This window comes from Lactuca sativa, chromosome 1 (genome assembly GCF_002870075.4).
Source record: "Lactuca sativa cultivar Salinas chromosome 1, Lsat_Salinas_v11, whole genome shotgun sequence".
NCBI classification, from domain to species: Eukaryota; Viridiplantae; Streptophyta; class Magnoliopsida; order Asterales; family Asteraceae; genus Lactuca; species Lactuca sativa.
This window is the reverse complement of record NC_056623.2, coordinates 237589419-237611323: the sequence shown is the minus strand read 5'-3', so window position 1 is coordinate 237611323 and position 21905 is coordinate 237589419. Positions and strand designations below refer to the sequence as shown.

The following is a 21905-nucleotide window of genomic DNA, read 5'->3' as shown; positions in this document are numbered from 1 at the left end:
CTGACGATGCTCCCACTAGCCTTGATATAGACACAAGATTCATCTTCACTCCTTGAAAAGCCAAATTCCTTGACTTTCTCATCAAAGCAAAGATTCCATCTACGAGGTGCCTGTTTCAATCCATAAATGGATTTCTCGAGTTTAAACACTCTATTGGGGTACTCTGTACTGACAAAACCCTTTGGCTGAACCATGTAAACATCTTCAGCCAACTTTTTATTAAGGAAAGCGGTTTTGACATCCATTTGCCATATTTCATAGTCATGAAATGCAGCAATGGATAACAGAACCCTAATAGACTTTATCTTGGCCACTGGTGAAAAGGTTTCATCAAAATCAACTCCCGGAGTTTAAGAATAACCCTTTGCAACCAGACGTGCCTTATAAGTGTGTACATTACCATCCATGTCGGTCTTCTTCTTGAAGATCCATTTGCACCCAACTACCTTACGATTAGGTACATGGTCAACCAAGTTCCAAACTTGATTGTCATACATGGACTGTATCTCGCTATCCATAGCCTCTTTCCATTTAGCAGCCTCAGGGACTGCCATGGCTTCCGTGTAGCTGTTAGGCTCATCCAGACCTACTAGTGTCTCATCACTAATAAGTGTTTCACCTTCTGCAGTAATATGGAAACCATAGTAATGCTCAGGTGCATTCCTAACTCTCGTGGAATGTCTCAGAGGTACAGACTCGTCAATTGGCTCAACACTAGTTTCCTCCTCAAGTTGAGGGCTAGGGTTTGAAGTTCCTTCACCACTTGACTCTTGAATTTCTTCAAGGTTAATTTGCCTCCCACTGTCTCCTTGGCTTATAAACTCTCTCTCTCTCTCTCTCTCTCTCTCTCTCTCTCTCTCTCTCTCGAACGACTCCTCTTCTTGCTACAAAGACCACATTATCACTAGGTCTGTAGAAGAGGTAACCAAAGGATCTTTGTGGGTAGCCGATGAAAATACACCTCTCACTTCGGGGTTCTAGCTTTTCATGAGTCTCGCGCCTCACAAAAGCCTCGCAACCCCAAATCTTGATGTGTTCTAGGTTGGGTACTTTACTAGTCCACATCTCGTGAGGAGTTTTGGCAAATTCCTTTGTAGGGACTAGATTAAGGATATGGGCGACAGTCTCTAAGGCATACCCCCAAAATGAGATTGGTAGCGAAGCTTGACTCATCATGGAACGAACCATATCCAACAAGGTTCGATTAAGCCTCTCAGCTACACCATTCAACTGTGGTGTCCTGGGAGGTGTCAATTGTGAGACAATCCCACATTCCCTAAGATAGTCGAGGAACTCTAAACTAAGATACTCACCACCTCAATCGGATCGAAGCATCTTAATGATCCTGCCCAATTGATTCTCGACTTCCTGTTTAAATTCCTTAAACCTTTCGAAAGTCTCTGACTTATGCTTGATTAAGTAGACATATCCATATCTACTATAATCATCAGTAAAAGTCAAATAATAACGATTAGCATCCCTTGTGGCATGTTTGAATGGTCCACACACATCCGTGTGTACAAGGTCCAACAAACCTTCACCCCTCTCACAAGAGCCTGTGAAGGGTGACTTTGTCATTTTTCCAAGTAAGCATGATTCGCAACTATCATCTGACTTTAGGTCAAACGACTCCAAGACTCCATCCTTTTGGAGTTGGCCTATGCGTTTCTTGCTTATATCTCCAAGACGACAATGCCATAGTGATGCTTTATCCAAGTTATTATTATTAATAGAATCAATACACATCACATTATTTCCTAAGTTATCTACAACAGACACGGCTTCATACACACCATCACAAGGTAATGCTTTAAAATAAAGAACATTATTAAAGAAAGCATCAATAGAACCAACTTCATTATTAAATGAAAAGGTAAACCCTTGTTTATACAATGCATGAAAGGAAATAATATTTCTTGCCATTTCTAGCGAGTAACAACATTTATTCAAATCTAAATTTAACCCATTACTTAGCGACAAAGTATAAACTCCAATCTTGGTGACAAGTTTAACTTTCCTATTCCCCATGATTAAGTTTATCCTTCCTTTCTCCACATTCTCACTTCTTCTTAGTCCCTGCAAGTCACAACAAATATGAATACCACAACCAGTATCAAGGACCCAAGAGTTAGAATTGGGTGAGTTATTAGAAATGATAGTGTAAATACCTGCATGGTTGGGTTTAACTTTCCCATCCTTCGCATCTTGCTGGTACTTTGGGCAGTTCCGCTTCCAATGTGCCTTTTCATGGCAATAGAAGCATTCAGCCTCTTTTGGGTCAGAAGAAGGAGTGATGAAACCTTTCTTGGTTCCACTTGAAGAAGAGCCATCAAGGGTCCTAACCTTGGTACCCTTCGAAGAACTCTTTCTCTTCTTCCCTCGTCCTTTCCCGATTGCCAAGACAGGGGTGGTGTTGGTAGGAGTAGGAGTAACAATCGCCTTACCCTTAAGACTACTTTCTACGGTCTTTAAGAGTCCTTGAAGTTTGTTGAGTGTGACCTCTTCCTTGTTCATGTGGTATGTCATGCGGAATTGATCATAACATGAAGGTAAGGAGTGCAAAATGATATCTATTTGCAAGCTCCTCAGGGAAGTTCACATTTAGCTTCAGCAAACGGTCCACAAATCTTTGCATTTTCTGCATGTGCCCCGTGATGGGTTCACCATCCTTCATGCGAGTTGTTATCATGGAGGAGATGATTTCATACCTCTCTTGATGAGTACTTTGATGGTATCTTTCCATCAAGTCTTGGTGCATCTCATAGGGGTAGAAATCTTCATAGGATTTTTGGAGATCCGCGGTCATAGTGGCCATCATGATGCATGCTACTTTGGTGGCATCCCTTTCATGTGCCCTAAACTCAGCGATCTCTTGAGGAGTAGCAACTGTCTCATCAATCTCCTTAAGCTCCTTATCGAGGACATATTCCTTGTCCTCGTAGCGAGTAATCATTCTGATGTTTCTGATCCATTCATTAAAGTTGGATCCATCAAAAGTGACTTTCCCACACAAGTTCATAAGAGAAAAGGAGCCACTAGGATTAGAGCCAGAAGCAGCGTTGTTTGCAGACATCTGATAAGAGAAGAAAGAAGGATTAGTTTAGATATAGAGATAGTCCTTAATAAAACACCCAAATGTAGTATTAACGCTAGGACCCAATCACAATATATTATACTTAGAAGAGGTATGTCGTAATCTAAGTAATAACATATTTGAAAGGTAGGTGAATAACGATTCACCAATTTCCACCAAAGCCGGAATATTAAAAAAATATTTAATTTGGTTCTTAGAAACTCCTAGATTCTTTTGAGATTCAATGAACTTTTCAAAGGCATGTTTCAATCTCGAGTGTGCCCTCCAAGTTTTGTGACTGGGATGCCGAGGATCACAAAACGAGGTGTGAAGTAACCATGCAAATTACTTGGCACCCTTAATAAATTAGCCCTCAATTGATGTGCTGGTTAACCACACACGCTCCATCGATACTATGATAAATACCAAGTCACCCTTTACCTACCTTGTTAAGTCCAAGTTAGTGTGCCGGTTAACCACACACGCTCCACTAACGACTTAAACAAAGTGTAAAGTGTAATTTCATGGATTAGCACCTTATTCACGTTTTTTCTAAAGTAACTAAGATTGGGAATTTAATAAAACATTTCGTTACTTTATAATATTCATAATACTTTTAATGAGAATATATAAGTCCTTGTCTTACCCATTCGGCTAACGACCCTCCACCAGTCAAGCAAGCGGTGGGTGAGAGTGGACACCCATTAAGTTGCCATTTTATAGGCAACAACCTTATACCCACCTTATAGACTAGCTTCGTGAATGAGGCGTACTAGCGGTAAGACGACTTTGATCTTATATATATATATATATATATATATATATATATATATATATATATATATATATATATATATATATATATATATATATATATATATATATATATATATATATATATATATTATTAACTTATAATATTATAATTATAAGGGTTGAATTTTAACTTTTAAAATTCTAAGGGTTGGAACTAAAGTTTTTAATATGACTTTACTTGTTCCAAAACTTGAGGGCAAGTTTTGTAAACTTTCAAAACTTTTCATTTCTTGTAACTTATGAGTTAAATAGAGTAATAAAAATGAAGACTCTTCATTTTTCTAACTCTTGTGTTCTTTTAATGGTTTTAATTCAAGTGTGACTCTTGGTTTTCCAAAACTTGAGGACAAGTTATGGACTCCATTAAAACACATTATGATCAAGAATTAAACTACCACATAGGTTACAAATAATTCCTATGATCATCTAAACATCATAAGATCAAGAACATGAATATGAACACTTTCATGAATCAAAAATTACACAAAAAACTTTGTAATTTTGATAACAAGTTGTTGTAAATGGATTAGCAAAGACATTACACCATCTAAAACAAGTTTTCAAGTACCAAAACAGTTTAGGGTAATGTTTCTAGTCTATTTCCAGCAACTAAAGTCGAAAATCTGCACTCGGAGGCTTCTACTCGCCGAGTGCATGAGCCTACTCGGTGAGTAGGTTGAAGATTCACATGAACTCGGCGAGTCCCCCCATGGACTCGGCGAGTTCATCAGGCAGACAGCAAGTTTTTCGACTTTTTCCAATATTTTGCATCAAGTATCAAACAAAAAAACCAGTCTCTGATACCACTGATGGGTTATGAGCATTCTAACACTTCCTAAGTGTACATGCAACCCTAATAAACCTTGTATCTATGTTTGTCTAAGATACATGCAAATCATTATTTTTCCAAGGTTCATATCCTAACTAGCATGGCATGGGGAACATGAATCAAATAAAGCTAGTAGAAATACTTACCTTGTAGTAGTAGTTGATTGCTTGGAGTTTTAGAGCCTAGCACCAATAGTGTGGATGCCTCAAATGGAAATCACAAATCACCACAAACTTGGAACTTTGAGAGAATAGTCACTACTATCTTGAAATTGACCCTCTTGCTTTACTCACCTCAACTAGTGTGATTTGAAGAACCAAAGCCTCCTTTATATAGTGTGGTGGATTAGGGTTACATCCATGTAAACCCTAATACCCATGTCTCTTCATTTCCATGAGATCCATGGGTTAAAGCTCCATGGAGTATCCATGGAATTTCCATGCAAGCCTAGCCCATTCCAAATAAGCATTAGCCCACACTATATAAATATAGAAGCCCATATTTAATTAGTAATATCTTTGATCTCTAAATTAATCCTAGATTAATTATAGATCAATACTAATTAAATAATATGATCTTATATTAATATATTAGAACTTATAATATATTAATAAATCATAACTTGTACTATTCTCAAAAGATTATCCATAAATTGTCCGGGTGAAGTGCAACCCAAATGGACCATGCCGGGTCAGGTCAAGTACATACCAAATATAGTTATGGACTTAGACACTATATCCAACATATAGTCACTTTCATCTTACACATAGATATGAAGTATTTTATAAAATACATGCTATGTGTATATATATTGTTGTTTATATGAGTGAGTGTGTGGTCACTTTCTTCTAACACATAAATATTAAGTTTTTGCTATGAAATACGTGCTATGTGTATAATATAGAGTTGTTTATATGTGTGGGTGTATAGTCCCTTTCATAAACACGATTTTAATACAAGTATTGTTTGAATGTATTAAGTATATGTTTTATGTGAGTGTGTAGTTACTTTCACCTTACACATAGATATGAAGTATTTGCTATGAAATACGTGCTATGTGTTTATATATTGTTTGTTTACTTGAGACAGATGCTGAATGATTGTTTCATACAAGTTTTTAAATGATTAAAACCTTATATGTAATTTATATCTACAAATATGTTGGGTAGAACCTGGGTAGATGAAATAGTTGATATAAGACAAAATGATAAGAAGTTTGGATGATATTGATGTTCTAGTCAACTAGTGGAATAGAGATGGTGACCATAGACTGTTCTAGACAATCCAATGAAAAGTTAACAGGTTTGTAACCTGTAGGTGTTTTGAACTCAATGTGTTCATTATGTATTTTGAACTCTATGTGTTCACTAGGTGTTTTGAACTCAATGTGTTCATTAGGTATTTTGAACTATATGTGTTCACTTGGTGTCCTTGAACTCAATGTGTTCATTAGGTATTTTGAACTATATGTGTTCATTAAGTATTTTAGAACTCAATCTGTTCATTAGGTATTTTGAACTCTATGTGTTCACTTGGTGTTTGAACTCAATGTGTTCATTAGGTATTTTTGAACTCTATGTGTTCACTTGGTGTTTGAACTCAATGTGTTCATTAAGTGTTTTTGAACTAGATGTGTTCACTTGGTGTAGTTGAACTAAGTGTGTTCACTAAGTGTTTTAAAACTAAGTATTCACTAGATGTTTTGAATTAAGTGTTCACTAGGAGTGTTAGAACTAGGTGTTCGTTAAGTTTGTTGAACTAAGTGTTTACTGGTTGTAATTTGAGGACCTTGGCAACGATGTGACTTCGTGCCTATACCTTAGGTCAATCCTTAGGAATAAAGGATAGATGATTCTTAAGGTAGACCCTTAAGAGTAAGTAAGATAATGGGGATGGGTAATTGGGTTGATTGTTTGATAATTAAATATAATAATTATATTATTGTGGGTTGAAAACCCTATATGCTCACCAAGCTCCCAAGCCTGACCCACTCAATTTAATTGTATCACAGGTATCGATATGAAGCTGCTTTGCACTGAGAGATTAAAGGAGATGTAAATCACTAGAGTAAATGAATGTATCATCTGTTTATGCTTATGTGTCTGTATCGGAACATGACATCCCGAGGTTTTATTATTTAATGAAAATACATTCTCTTTGAGAAATGTTTTGATAAGTTTTTATCATATCTTGTTTTGGGAACAAATTCCGCAACCGTTTTCTTTAAATGATTACTCTGATTTTAAAAACAAAGCATAAACAAATCGGTCTTTTCTGGCCGTGAAATTGGGGATGTCACAGTGGGTCCCATATCATGGGGGTGTGCGCCAGATGTTGATGGAGGAGGTGCACAGATCCAGGTTTTCTATCCATCCCGGGGCGACGAAGATGTATAGGGATCTTCATCTTGATTATTGGTGGCCCTATATGAAAAGGGATGTAACTTGGTTTGTGGAGAGGTGCCTGACCTGCAGGAAGGTCAAGGCTGAGCATCAGAGACCTCACGGCAAGGTCCAACCGTAGGATATCCTGCTGTGGAAATGGGAGGATATTACTATGGATTTCATCACAAAGCTTCCCAAGACCGTGCGGGGAGTGGATTCGATTTGGGTCATCGTAGATCGATTGACCAAGAGCGTCCATTTTATTCCGATTCAGGAGAGCATTTCGGCCGAAAAGTTGGCCGACATCTATATCAGGGAGGTAGTGGCGCGGCACGGGGTGCCTGTTTCACTAATTTCCGACAGGGATGTGCGGTTCATTTCCAGGTTCTGGAAGAAGTTTCACGACGAGCTGAGTTTGTCTGCATTTTAGCATCGTCGTTCACCCGTAAATGGATGGTCAGAGCGAGCGGACCATCCAGACTATGGAGGATATGCTGCGAGCGTGTGTTTTAGACTTCGGAGGTAGTTGGGATACTTACCTTCCCCTAGCAGAGTCCTCTTACAGTAATAGCTATCACGCGAGTATCGACCGTCCTCCTTTCGAGATGTTGTATGGGAGGAAGTGCAGGACCCCGATATGCTGGGGTAAAGTTGGTCAGAGGGTTATGAGGAGTATCGAAGTGGTACTCAAGACTACGGAGAGGATCCAACAGGTGCGGAGCAGGCTTCAGATTGCTCAGAGTCGGCAGAAAAGTTATGTCGACAAGCGTCGATCGGATCTGGAGTTCCAGGTTGGGGATATGGTGCTCCTGAAGGTGTTGCCTTGGAAAGGTGTAACAGCTCGGATTCCCAGGTATTATTTATTCATATATTTTTGGTGTTTTGTGAGGGGACTCGGGGAGTTGGAGCTCAAACTCGCCGAGTAGGATCGCGGTTTTGGACGCGGGTTCGCGCCTGGACTCGGCGAGTCCAAGGAATGGACTCGGCGAGTCCGCGCTGTTTAATGAAACCCTAATTTCCCGGTCCTGAGCCCTATTTAAAGGACCTTATGGCCCTTCATTGCGGCTACCTTCGACCTTGAGAGCACCAGAGCAGCTAAGAGTTCTTGTGAGTGTGATAAGAGGCCATTATTCATCATTTTGTGTGTATTTGCAAGAAAGGAAGAGGAAGTCCAAACTAGGAGAGTTGGGGAGCTTGGATCTACTCCCATTTCGGCAAAAGAAGCTATTTGAGGTAACATTCAGAGCTTATTCTCGTGTTTTTCTTGATATGGTCAAATCTAGGGCTTCTTCATGCTTTGTTTGCCTTGTATTTGGAGTGTGAGAGGTCCCATGGGGATATGGTACCTAGATTTGGACCTTAGTAGGTCCAGAGAGTCCCAAATGCCATGCTTTATGCCTTCCCCTTTTGAGTTGGAGACTTAGGTTACCATTTTAGAGGTCATTCCATCAAAAGAAGCCTTGTAGGCGTTGCATGGTAGCCAAGATTGTGACTTTACGTGATGAATGTGCTTGGGAGGGCCAGATCTATGAGTTGTTGGAGCGGATCTGACCTCAGAAGCGAGATTGAGTTGATGCATGGCATGGACTCGCTAAGTCTGAAGAACAGACTCGGCGAGTAGCATGAAGATTGTCCTTAACCACTCAGTGAGTGGTCTTGCCGAGTTAAGAGGATGACTCAGTGAGTCAAGGAGAGTTAGAGAGGGTTGACAGATGGACTGAGTCGAGCTGGAACTCGCCAAGTTGTTCTTGAGACTCGGCGAGTTGAGTCGTGGTGGCCCCGCGATTCATGCCAGGTGGAACTCATCGAGTCAGGGAAGTACTCGACGTGTCAAAAGAGGATCCTAGGGAGTCAGTGAACACGTATAGACTCACCGAGTCGCTCTAGTGCACTCGCCAAGTCCGGTCAAAGTTGACCGTTGACCGTTGACCAGAGTTGACTTGATAGGGGTAGTCAACCTTAGTTGAGAAAGTGTTAATTAGAGATATATTGTGTTATAGGAGGATTATAGCTCGGAGGATCGAGCGCGAGTGATTTTCGGGATTTGCGAGTTATCGAGATACGTGAGGTGAGTCTTCTCACTATACTTTACCTTGAGTAGCTAATCAGAGTTATGTGACAGAGTATTTGTATGCTATATGTATGTTATGTGTTGTACTGCATTATTTCTCTGTGATTTATGTTGTGCATGTTTATAGAGTTGGAACCGGAAGGTTCCCAGAGTTGGAACCAGTGGGTTCACAGAGTAGGGTCTACGGATCCACAGAGTTATAGCCTCGAGTGGCTAATATGTGTTATGTGTGGTATTTTGGGGAACTCACTAAGCTTTGTGCTTACAGTGTTAGTGTTGTTTGTTTCAGGTACTAGTGATGATCGTGGGAAGGCGCCGGCTTGATCTGTACACACGCATGGGATTTTTATGATATGTGATCTTGAGATTTTTGTATGATATGGATTGGAGTCTTAAAACATTGATGTTTTTATGAAAATTAAATGAAAATGTTTTTATATTATGCGAAAAATTATTTTGAAATTCACGGTGTTACAAAAGGCGTCATACGATTTAGGAGGCGAGGCAAGCTGGGCCCCAGGTATATTGGACCCTTCAGGGTTATAGCCAAGGTGGGAAAGGTGGCATATAGGTTGGATCTGCCAGCCGAGCTCAGTCAGATTCATAGCACCTTTCACGTCTCCCAGTTGTAGAAGTGCCTGGTAGACGAATCAGCAGTGGTGCCTTTAGAGGATATTCAGGTTGATGAAAGCCTGAATTACATCGAGCAGCCAGTGGAAATCCTTGACAAGAAGTCAAGGGATCTGAGGAACAAGAGAGTGGAGCTGGTAAAGGTGTAATGGCATCATCGTAAGCGCTCAGAATGGACCTGGGAACCAGAGGACGAGATGAGGGAGCATTACCCCGAGCTTTTTCATGACCCAGCAGCAGACTTCGAGGACGAAGTCTAAAATGAGTGGGGGAGATTTGTAACACCCGATCCCTGGTATGCTTCCTTTCAAGTATTTCTTATGTTTTTCTCTAGGACTCGACGAGTTGATGGCCCAACTCGTCGAGTAGAGTCGTGATCCGCGGGGAGTTTAAATGGCCTACTTGACGAGTTGGGAGACTGACTCGGCGAGTAGGTGCTATTTTGGTGAAACCCTAATTTTGAGGTTTTGTGCCCTATTTAAACAACTTATCTTAGCCTCCACAGTCCCTATTACTCCCATAAAGCATTATCTCAAAACCTTAGCCTTGTGTGAGTGTCCTAAGGCCATTTTGGTGCATTTTGGTGGATTGTGAAGCTTGAAAAGAGGAAGGAATCTTGAGAGTTCGAGTTGGGGCTTGGAGATCCATAGATTTTGTTCCATTTCCAGCTCATTCAAGGTAAAATGCCCCTGTCTTGGTCTCCCATGTGTTTATTCATCCTTAGGGCTTGGATTTTGAGTATCTTTAGGGCTTTCTAAGCCAATTTTGGATTTGTGAAGGGTCATATGGAGTTTTGACTTTAAATTTGGGTCATTGGAGGGGTCTCATGGCATAAAGGTGCCAACTCTATGGCCATGAGAGCCCCATGCACTTTGTAGAACATCTTTTATGGCTTTTTGAGCCACAGACCCCTTGCATGTGCACCAAGATTGGAACTTTACGTGTAAAATGGACATTAGGAGGCCATATCTATGGTTTTGATATGTTAAGACCCATTTAAATCGACTTTATAGTAAGTATCAAGGATGGACTCGACGATTCGTTCTTGGTACTCGGCGAGTCGGGGTGTAATAACCACCAAATCCTTTATGTCGATGGATCAGATGATAGTGTGGAAGGTCCCTCAGTTGTTTAGGCTCATAAGGGACCTGGGAATCATGGGACTCGACGAATGTTCGAGAAAACTCGACGAGTCCAAGGCAATCTTCCAATCTTCGAAGATGAACTCGACGAGTTGTTCATACAACTCGGTGAGTCATAGACTGGACGCATTCATATGCTGAAGATGAACTCGACGAGTTCAAGGAAGAACTTGCCGAGTCAGTTGAAGATTGACTGAAGTGCTGTTGAAAGTGAACTCGTCGAGATTTTGCTAGACTCGACGAGTGGGGACGAGTTTGTAGTATTATGTGGACGAAGGTACTCGGCGAGTTGGCGGACCAACTCGGTGAGTCTGGTCAACCAAAGAGTTGACTTGGCCAGGGTTTGACTTTGATTTTGACTTTGACTTGGATTCAAGTTGACCCTTGTAAGGGTTGTGGGTACAAATTGATAACTTAGAAGGGTTGTCATGTAGGGATTGATGAGTCAAGGAGAGCTGACTTTCACACCGAGGACAGTACAGACACTACACGACATCGAGGTGAGTTACCTTCCAGTAGGGGTGGGTCAAAAGCCACAATGTCGGCCCACCAACAAGAGTAATTGATAGATAATTATCTTTGTGATAATTATCTTGGTATGCTTATGTGGTATGCTTATGATATATGCTTATCTGATATACTTATGAGACATGCTTATTTGATGTGCTATATGAGTTAGTGGTAGTAGCAGGGAGTAATTTTTTCCTGACTCGATCGTTAGGACCGAAGGGTAGGTCAGTACCCCAGATATTCCTGACCGTATGATTATATTTGTTTTGTATGATAGATGTAGGGGTGGAATAGTCCCCGTTGCTGGTTGAGATAGACCGAAGAGTAGTCGGCACCCCAGAACGGCCCGACATGGGTAGGTCAACACCCTAGAATGGCTTTGACATGGGTAGGTCAGCACCCCAGAATGGCTTGACATGGGTAGGTCGGGCACCCCAGAATTGCCCGGCAGTATGCATGTTATGTGATTGTATAGTATGTGGTATGATGGGGGAACTCACTAAGCTTTGTGCTTACAGTTTCAGTTTTGGTTTCAGGTACCTCTTCGTCTAAAGGGAAAGAGTCGGCGGTGTTGCAGCGCATCACACACACATATGGTTTCCGCATGGAATTTTCTGGGATTGTACTCTGATTTTCATTACTTTTGATGATATGGTTTTCAGACACGTTGCTATGGTTTTTATAAATTGATATGACATTGGAAATGTTTGGTAAAATATGTTATGGATCTCTTAATTAAAAATGAAAACTTTGGCCTCGAAATTTGGGATGTTACAATTGTACCACTTTTCTTCTTGTTTAAGCATGTTGAATGAATGGAAACCATAAAGTTGGCAACTTTATGGGTTATGAGGGCCTTAGGAGTGTCTTGGAGTTCAGATCTAGAGAATGATTGAGTTTTGGAATCTTGCATGAAAATCGGATGCATTTTTCTTCAACTTTTAACCTAAATGAGATCTAGACACGTATTGGACATATATGTCTTAAAAGCATCGACTTTACAGTGTATTAAGAAATTATAAGGCCTTTTGGAAAGTTGGAGTGCAAGGCTTAATGGATTAAGGACTTAAAAGATAGACTTTTTGCTTCAGACTGATCTCACGACGTGATTCAGGTGTCGATCGCCCGTCTTTTGCTATTGTTTTCTTATGTTTAGTGTTTTAATTTCTAAATTGTTTAAGTTTACTAAAAAGTGGATTTTGATTATTATTAATGATTCTTAATGTAAGTGCTTAACGAATTGATACTTAAAGGGATTTTAATCTCATTGATTTGAGTTTTATCATGGAGAGTAAATGGTTAATAGTTTGTATCATGTACAGTAAATGATTAATGCTTCATCATGATTTTTTCTTCATACTAAATTAATAGATGGTTAACATTAATTGTTTGATTTGATTAATATTTGATAGTTACCAAAAGTTAAGATTTCAGAATTTTCGGATATTAAAATCAACTCTAGAAAATTCTGGACATCAGAATTTTCGGATATCCGGTTTTGAACACCCTTATATTTTGTATGTAGCTATTAATCAAGAAACGGGGTGTTGAGGTGGAGTTATAGTGTTGCAAGGAACACATCGTCGCCTAGGGTGGTGTACTTGGCATGTGTCCCTGCAACGGTGAAGGCGCCGCTGACCACTTCCCTACCATCGTCTAATGCTTCTTTTCCTTGTACATATAACATTAGGACTTGTACAACCTCTTTTCCTTGTATATACAACATTAGGAATTGTCCATGTCTCTTCAAAGATGAAAAAAAGAGTAAACATGGTTTATTTTGAAAAGATAAAAAATATAATGATGTGATATTGAAGTTACATAAAATAGTGAAAAGGAAATATGGATATAACATATGGGCTAAGTGTTAACATCATTAACTCTTATGCTAGACGGAATGGGCTTGATAAGAGCTCGACACATTTGATCTGTACTCGACAAACATTGTGCCTTGAACTCGACATGCCAAGCTCCCTCTTTCGTCTCCTCCACCCGACAGACCAAACCCTTTCTTATTCTTCCTTGCTTCTTCCCCCTTTCTTCCTTTCCTTGCTTCTTCCCCATTTCTTCCTTTCCTTGTTATGGCTTAGGTGGAACTCGATAGGAGCAACACGCCTACCCAGCCTTATATGAAATTAATCCTTACTGTAACTAGATAACATATTTTTGTCTTTTTTATTATTATTATTATTATTATTATTATTATTACTATTATTATTATTATTCCGGTTAGATTTTGATAAGGTTGATTGGTTAGGGATCTAATCCGGGTTGGACCCGATAAACAAGCTATGTCTAATACGAAGAATTCAGGTCCAAGGCCCAATACACATCACTAAGATGATAACTGGCTAATTGTTTGGGCTTCACCGCTAAGCAACCGTTGTCCTTACTCCTTAGTCTTTACTCTTACTCCTTCGACAGACCGATGAAACGAATTTCAGCATGATTTCGATTCGTTGGTAGCATGACGTCGCTCGAGAATTTCCGTTGTAATCATAAAAATTAAAATCGATAGTCTTCGAAATATTCAGTGATTATGAACAAGAAAGGTCTAGCGATTTTGTTGCGTTCTAAAATGAGGCCTCTCTCTCCTGCTTCTGTAAGTAGTTATCATCTTTTCGACTCAATTTCTTCGATTATTTGCTCTGGACTTGATTATCGATGGAAATCAAAGTTATCAACCTCAATTTTTGTATATTGTAGTATAATATTTCTCAATTTTCTAAAGCTGCATATGAATTTTTATTGCTAGGTGTGTATCTAGTTATGGAATGGATGGTTAATTTTTTTATGAATACCTTCATTCTACATGCATATTATATTCGAAAAAATTTTCAAACTTTACTTTAAGTTTGTTGATCACATCTGCTACTCCTTCAGTGTTACATGTTACCTGAAAATTGCATGTTTGAGGTTTTTAGCTTCATTGTTCAAAAATAATGAGTATGGTGGATCAAAAGCAATTAGGTACTTTGAGCTAACCATTTTAATTGCCATGGACAGTTGGAAGTTCAAATTGTTGCAATTTCATGGCATGAAGTATTGTTTTTGGGATTGAATACTATCTTGAGTTGATATAAGCACTCTAATTAGTAGTTGTCATTTTGGGAGTATACAATAGCTATGCTTGTATTGTATGTACTGAATTGAAAAAACTCACATTTGTTTCGAATTTTAGGTTTTGAAGTCCAATGCCAAGTATTTTGGACTGTTATACTTGTAATCTTGTATTTCAATTTTGTTAATGGGTGTCTTCACTATTATAGGTTTATGTATGTACATATATTTTGTTTCATGTATACTGTATCTAATCACTCATTTCATCCAAGATTAACTTGGAAATTTTGAAGTGATAATCATATTTCCTACCTGGTTTCTACAATACTATAATTGGGTAGATTTTTCAAAGTAAAGTGCCCTTTTAGTTTCATTCAGGTTCACTTTTAGTATATATATAGACTGCAATATGTCTTTGTCCTCCTGATTTCTGATATGAATCTAATTTTTATTTCTGGGTAGAAGAAAGTTAACCAAGTGCAACTTGCTCCTTTAGATGTGAACAAAGTAGCTACTCAAAATGCCTCCAGCAAGACCCCGAGGTTTTTTATGGTTTATTAATTCCACCAACAAAATGGAAATGCTTTTTAATCTTTAATTAGGCAAAGTTAATCTTATATAAATACTTTCAGAGATTTTGGGCAAGTACGTGAATCAATGCATTCAGTCATATCAATGAACAGAAAAGAGATACTGGATACTGCACTAAGTGAATTCTCAGAGGTAGGAAATAAATGCTGTTTTTTTGCATAACTCTTTTATAATTAAACGTAAGAAATAGCAACATGCTATCATTGATTCATGTTTAATAGCATCCTACTTTCATTTCTTTCAATTACAGTGTTATACTTTGAAAGTTCTGCCATTTGTAGTAATATTGTCAAAATACAAAGCAATTTGACCATTAGAATTGGGTAGAGTTTTTAAAATATAATGTCCTATTTAGGAAAAGAAATGAAAGTAAATTTCTTATTTATCGCATTTAGTCCTTTTCTTTTATGTTGAATTCAGTTATGATAATATGTATATGGTGATATAGGGTTATTTTAGTCTTTCTCAAGAAAACCGTCACAAGTTACTACTCATTCTTGCTCGAGAGTATGACCTCAATAGGAGTCAAGTTCGGGAGTTGATGAAGCAATACGTTGGTCTTGAGATCCCTAAAGGTGACCTTTCTTTTCTTCAAACTATGGATTCTGGTTCTATTTTTTTTTTTTTGAAAATATATCTGGTTTTATGTGGTTTGACTTTAAAACGATATAGGGCTACATTCAGGAAATAGAAACCCACTTCCATATATTTGTTTCTTACAGCATCATACTTCCATTTCTTTCTATTACAACATTGCACTTATAATTTTTTCTTAATAAGGCATTGCACATTGCTATAATTGGATAGAATTTTGAAAGTACAATGCTGTAGTAGGAATAAATGAAAGTGAGATTCTGTAATAAGCAAATAAATGGAAGTATGTTGCTATGTATTGCATTTAAACGAATGATTAACTATCAGGTGATGGAATTGATGAACACGGACATGAAGTGGAAGGACATCTTTCTGCTTTCTACAGAATTGAAAGAAATTTAAGACATGCTCTTAACCCAATGTATTCAGTTCTGTTTGAAAGGCTTAACACACATCCTGGTGGTTTGAAGTTTTTGTCCACTGTTCGAGCTGATATACTGTCTATTATCGCGTAAGGTTATGATGCCCAAAAACTACTGTTGTTTTACATAGCTTTAATGATCTTGATGCCTTTACATGCTCTTGTAACACTCATATCTGAAAAAAAAAATGGTTTTCAAAAACTTTTAGTATTGTCTCTAACTCTCTATATATCATCAAGGGATACATCGATATCAAAGGATACACATGTACACCTAGTTATCATAGGGTTTCTTAAATTCTATGGACATATAATTAAATTTTTTAAAAATGTGGTTATTTTACTAGTTTGAATTTACTTGGTTGGTAGGATATGAAAAATAGATATCAGGGTAAAGTGCAAGAAGTAGCAACATATAATCATGTATTTATTTGTTATAGTATAGCATTCTACTTTAATTTTTTTTCTATTATAGCATTGAATTTTGAAAAATCTACCCAATTATAGCATACACAAAGCAATTTTCATTGCTATAATTGGGTAGATATTTCAAAGTACAATGTCTTTATAAGAAAAAGTTTGAAAGTACAATATTATCAGAAAGTAAAATGCTATAATACACATATAAATGAAAGTATGTTGCTATTTCTTGTATTTAACCCTAGATATGAATAGTTAATGAGAGAAAAAGAAACTTTGTTAAACAATTAGGGATGAAAATATTGCATCAATACGAGCTTTAGACTCGTATTTGAAAGAAAAGCTTATTACATGGCTAAGTCCAGCCAACCTTGAGCTTCACCAAATTACATGGGATGATCCTGCTTCTTTGCTAGAGAAGATTGTAGCTTATGAGGTAAGTTTTCATTGCATCTTTTACCACTTTCCAATATTATATACTATACTATTATGAGTTTATAAACATATTAATATTCACAGGCTGTGCATCCCATCAGTAATCTTATAGATTTAAAGAGGAGACTTGGAATAGGTCGACGCTGTTTTGGATACATTCATCCAGCTATACCTGGTCAGTCTTCCTGTGTGTTTAAGTTTCACTATGAGAAAATATGGATGCTCTTTATTTCAGATTTATATGAAGAATGAGTAATTTAAGGTGTTGTACTTTGAAAAATCTACTTAATTGTAGCATCATACTCTCATTCATATTCAAAGAACATGTTACAGGAAGAAAACATAACTAGGATGCTATAATAAACAAATCAATGAAAGTGCATTCCTGTTTCTTGCATTTAACCCTTTGATTGAAAACAGAGGCATTTCCATGTTAGTTATGGTGAGGTTGATAATAAAGCCCCCTTTCTAGAATACCTTTGTTTGTCATATAAATATAATAACAGTGTTTGTTTCTAGTCACTCTTAAACTTGTTGACCGATTCAATGGGTAAGTTTTGTTGACATGACGTCTATGTGGCATGCATCTGACACATCATCAAATGACTCCGTAGCATCTTCTTCACCCATATAAAGATCCAAGATCCTCGCTTCAATTCAAATCATCTCCAGATGACGTGTCAAATACATGCCACATCAGCAAACCTGGTGAACAAGTTAATGAGTGATCCTTTTTCTATTATAGTCTGTGAGTTAAAATAAAACATGTTTCCTCAGGTGAACCACTTATATTTATTGAAGTGGCACTTATGAAGAATATAGCTTCTACCATACAAGTAACTCAACATATCCTTCATCATGTGACCATTTAATTTAACTATTTTTTTTGGTAATAAATAATCAGAAATTGCTGGCATTACAGGAAGTCTTGTGGCATGATCCTCCTACACCTGAAGCCGAAGCAAGTACTGCATTATTTTACTCTATTTCATCAACTCAGGTGCACTCAATTGTTATTTCACATTTTTGTTTTTCCACTGTATAACTATAATATAGATATAGATAAAGATTTCATTCAAGTAGAATGAATACAGAATGATTGGTGTGAAAAATACGAATAACTTTTTGATATTGGCAGCCTGGCTTAGCAGGAATCAACTTAGGAAAGTTTTTGATAAAACGAGTGATTCATCTGGTGAAGAAAGACATGCCAAATATCTCTGTAAGTTGTATAAAAATGTACTTCATTGCAAAACTAATGTTGGTTGTTAGTTAAATAAATAGCAATTTACTTCCATTTATTTGTTTGTTAAAGCATCCTACTATTAATTATTCATGAGATTCTTACCTCTTTTTCTGACTCCATTCATATGATTTTTTTTTTTTAATCTGTGAAAGAATTTTGCAACCCTAAGCCCTATCCCAGGCTTCATGCAGTGGCTACTGTCTAAGTTGGCATCATCTGAGAGATCTGTTCCCATTTTCAGTGAGAACATCCTCCAACCTCATGAGGAAAGAACACTCCTGGATGCATATGCGTAAGCTGAATTTTTATTTTCACAACTTTGACCATGCTTTGACCGAACCAGGCTTTGATCTCCAGTTACAAATATGATGATTGATTAACATTTTGAGATATTTTTTAGTGATTCCACTGAAGGGAGAAATGGCATGGAAGTATTGTTGCACCTGTTGACCTCAACTAACCATGAGTGGACTCAATCTGATGGATTACAACCAATTCTACTAAGACTCTGTGCCAGGTATCTTTTATTTTTATTTTTATCTTCACCTTTTATTTTTCTGATTGATTCAGAACAAGTTGACCTAACACGCATGGAAAATTACTTTATTAAAATTATAATTTCAATAAGTTTTCTAGCTAACTTCAATAAATAAAATTATAATTTAATCAAACCAGCACATTCTACAAAACACACAACTTCTTTTCATTCTCATGGAATCAACAATTCAATTCCTTCTGTGATTCCATCATACGAAACACTACTTTATTTTTTTTGTTCCATTGTGGAATGGAATGTGTAACTGCAAAACCTAACCCGGTTTTGTTCGTGTAATCTTTTTTATATAAATTCAAAATTTTAATTAGATTGCAATTTTAGTTTCTAAAATTAACACTATTCCTTTGTAATTCCATTCCTACTCTCACTTTAGATTTTTTGACCCTGATAAATTACTTTATTGTCCTTGGTTTCATGCAACAGGTACCTTTTACATGAGAAGAAGAGAGGGAAAGCTCTAGATTCAGTTGCCAATTTCCACTTGCAAAATGGAGCTGTATGTCAAACCAACCATCTTACTTGTTATTTCACTTTCTTGTTCTTTGATATGATAAAGCATAAAGCATAAAGCATAAATCATAAATCATAAACTATTGAATATTGATAATATTATTCATTTACAGATGATTGGAAGACTGAATTGGATGGCTGATCGATCCGAAAAGGGCCTTACTCAAAGTGGAGGAATTATGGTAAATTACATCTACAGGTAATATAATTAAAACAAATATCTATCTAAAAAAAAAGTGGAGCAACATAAATCGATTGTGAAAACATATTTGCAGTTTGGAACATATTGAAGATTATGCTCAGGCGTATTTCAGCACAGGCCATATCCAGGTTTCCCATGATGTGCTTCATTATATCGAGGTAATTATCAATCGGCTATATGCAAGAAATAGCAATGTACTTTTGTTCTTTTTTCTTGTTAAGGCATTGTACTTTTAAGAATCTACCCAGTTTTAGCATAGTATTTTCATTCTTGAAAGTACATTGCTATTTTTTTGCATGCACATACATGCTCAAGGCATCAAACTTTGCTTTTGCAGTCGATGGAGAAAAATGAAGACTTGATAAATTGATAAAGGAAGGACATGTTTGTCTCATGATGCATGTATTGTAGTAAATAAACAACTCAACTTGTGTAAATTTAGTTCTTATTTTATATGTTATTTTCATTTTAATAAAGTGTGAAATGGTTTGCATTACATGGAGGAAATATAAGTAAACATTATACAACATATTATCCATGAAATTGGGCAACTTCATTTTTCAGTTTCTACATGACTTGTTTCCAAGACGTAATCCCTCATAAGTCTTGTGTTAGATTCATCTGCCATCTATATATAATATTAACAACACCAAAGTTAGTGAAGCATAAGATAGATAATAAGAAGTAACTATTAAAAAACCACAACATATAACAAAATTTTACCTTTTTAGCCAATCGTTCTAAATTTTCCCACTCAAAATCTTTCTTGCAGTATGCGGATCGAACCTAAATAAGATATATTTATATAAATTTTTTGGATTAATAAACGATTTTAACATTTTAATTTACGAGATTAACTTAACAACGGACAAAAACTTTATGTACCTCCAATATTCTCATGGCTATAGAGGGAGTGGCGTAAATGTGTATCCAACAGAAGCAATGGTAAAATGGTACAAAATAGTTAGTTAGATATCTAATGCAATGATTAGAATAGCATTTAGGTATTGTTTCATTTTTCCTTAAATGCCCCTATCATATCATAGATCTGGTCAGAATCAGAAATAGGGAAGATATGGAATGAATACCATACCTAGGGTTTTATGTCTTGATGATTCACGCATTAACGCCGCACAAAACTTATCCCCATCGTTCAAAGAATGTTTTTCCATAAATTCTGTTAGCTCCTTATGGGCCTCTGTATTGTAGCTCTGTTATATGTCAGTCGAACCAAACATTGCATTTATTTTGGAAAACATGTATAGTATACTCACATAACAATAACAGGGTTTAACTTGTATTTTTTGACTAGGACAATATTTACATGCACTTGGGACTACTTTTGTAACTTTTTGTCCCCCATCCAAAAATATGGGTCAGAGACTGACAACAACAGTCACATTCTCATCGTTACAATCGAAAATAAAACTAGAAGTCTTGTCTAATCTCATCCACTCTCATGTAACAAACGCTGCCTACAAAGTTCCTTTTAGCTTTTGCTAAAATCCAATACTATAATTTTTCACTGGTATGTATTTTGAGTTTTGATAACCTTTCATAGTTAACTCTAAAACCAAACGAATCAATAACAAAAATTGCTTCCTAAAGCTTACTTGTTTGACCATATAAAAGTCAAACAAACATGCATGATGTTTTTAAAGGGGCAACACACACCTCAAGCTGCGCATTGACAACCCTCACGGCAACATATGTAAAAAGATTGTGGAGGTTCTTTGCTGCTTTGGCTTCTGGTGATGCTTCTCCAAATCCTATCAAAACTCAAAACCACCAGTCAATCATTTTACATAACTCACTGATTTATTAATGTCATAACATAAAATTTTGTCCATACAAAAAGATAGGAAATATTTTCAATTCTACCATCTTCATCCTTTGCTATTGAAAATAGTCCCACAAAGCTGTGCAACAGTTGAAGGAAGCATTAGAGAGAAGACCTACCTGGAACGTACATCTTCTGACAATTTAATCGAGTCTTTTGAGATGTTGGGTTCCATTGATTCAAAGGAAAACTCCCAATGCTTGTTCCATGGGGTTTTTGAGAGAGAAAGGAGAAGTGGGATAGTGGCAGAATGGTTGAGGACTCCATGGTCAACAACAGAAACAAGAATGGTCAATGGTTTTTAAAGATTTGAATGGGTGCTCGGTTTTATCAACATTCATTGGATATAAAAAGTTTCCTACAAAATATCTTTGTTTTGTTTTGTCCCACTTTTCGCAGAAATATCTTCGGTGTCTCATTATTTCCTTGAAACAGACCCATTAAATCACGTCTGAAAATGGAAATTTTATGTTAAATTCATTGACTTGTTTTGTGCGATTAGTAACACATGAATATAAAATTTAATAGGACAAAATACATTAACCACATCATATGTTGATATTTTTACAATTTAA

At 37.0% G+C, this 21905-nt stretch overlaps 2 protein-coding genes across 3 annotated transcripts; one reads left to right on the top strand and one right to left on the bottom strand.

Moving 5' to 3' along the window:
- Positions 1-13821: 13821 nt before the first annotated feature.
- LOC111897390 (uncharacterized) lies at positions 13822-19986 on the top strand. Of its 2 annotated transcripts, none has more exons than XM_023893344.3 (16): positions 13822-14057; positions 14978-15057; positions 15148-15238; positions 15555-15681; positions 16028-16211; positions 16833-16977; positions 17061-17151; positions 17754-17812; positions 17899-17976; positions 18115-18198; positions 18375-18514; positions 18623-18739; positions 19202-19274; positions 19402-19487; positions 19564-19648; positions 19828-19986. In XM_023893344.3, the coding sequence occupies exons 1-16, from the start codon at positions 13995-13997 to the stop codon at positions 19858-19860; spliced, it is 1536 nt and encodes a 511-aa protein (XP_023749112.1). In that variant the 5' UTR covers positions 13822-13994; the 3' UTR covers positions 19861-19986. The 2 variants fall into 2 exon arrangements, with proteins under 2 accessions (XP_023749112.1, XP_023749113.1); XM_023893345.3 differs by having other exon boundaries at positions 13823-14057; positions 14981-15057.
- On the bottom strand, positions 19919-21659 carry LOC111897391 (chaperonin-like RBCX protein 1, chloroplastic). Its single transcript, XM_023893346.3, has 6 exons — positions 21450-21659; positions 21165-21259; positions 20584-20701; positions 20376-20392; positions 20214-20276; positions 19919-20118 (listed from the first exon to the last, which is right to left on the bottom strand). The coding sequence occupies exons 1-6, from the start codon at positions 21595-21597 to the stop codon at positions 20044-20046; spliced, it is 516 nt and encodes a 171-aa protein (XP_023749114.1). The 5' UTR covers positions 21598-21659; the 3' UTR covers positions 19919-20043.
- Between the last annotated feature and the right edge of the window lie 246 nt (positions 21660-21905).

Bases quoted from the DNA above. Each gene is read 5' to 3' on its own strand.
- LOC111897390 (XM_023893344.3), top strand. From the start codon at position 13,995: ATGAACAAGAAAGGTCTAGCGATTTTGTTGCGTTCTAAAATGAGGCCT. The intron at 15,239-15,554 runs GTAGGAAATAAA...ATGGTGATATAG, and splicing joins CACTAAGTGAATTCTCAGAG to GGTTATTTTAGTCTTTCTCA. The intron at 19,275-19,401 runs GTATGTCAAACC...ATTCATTTACAG, and splicing joins TCCACTTGCAAAATGGAGCT to ATGATTGGAAGACTGAATTG.
- LOC111897391 (XM_023893346.3), bottom strand. From the start codon at position 21,597: ATGGAGTCCTCAACCATTCTGCCACTATCCCACTTCTCCTTTCTCTCT. The intron at 21,260-21,449 runs GTAGGTCTTCTC...GAGTTTTGATAG, and splicing joins TCAGAAGATGTACGTTCCAG to GATTTGGAGAAGCATCACCA. The intron at 20,119-20,213 runs GTAAAATTTTGT...TATTATATATAG, and splicing joins TAGAACGATTGGCTAAAAAG to ATGGCAGATGAATCTAACAC.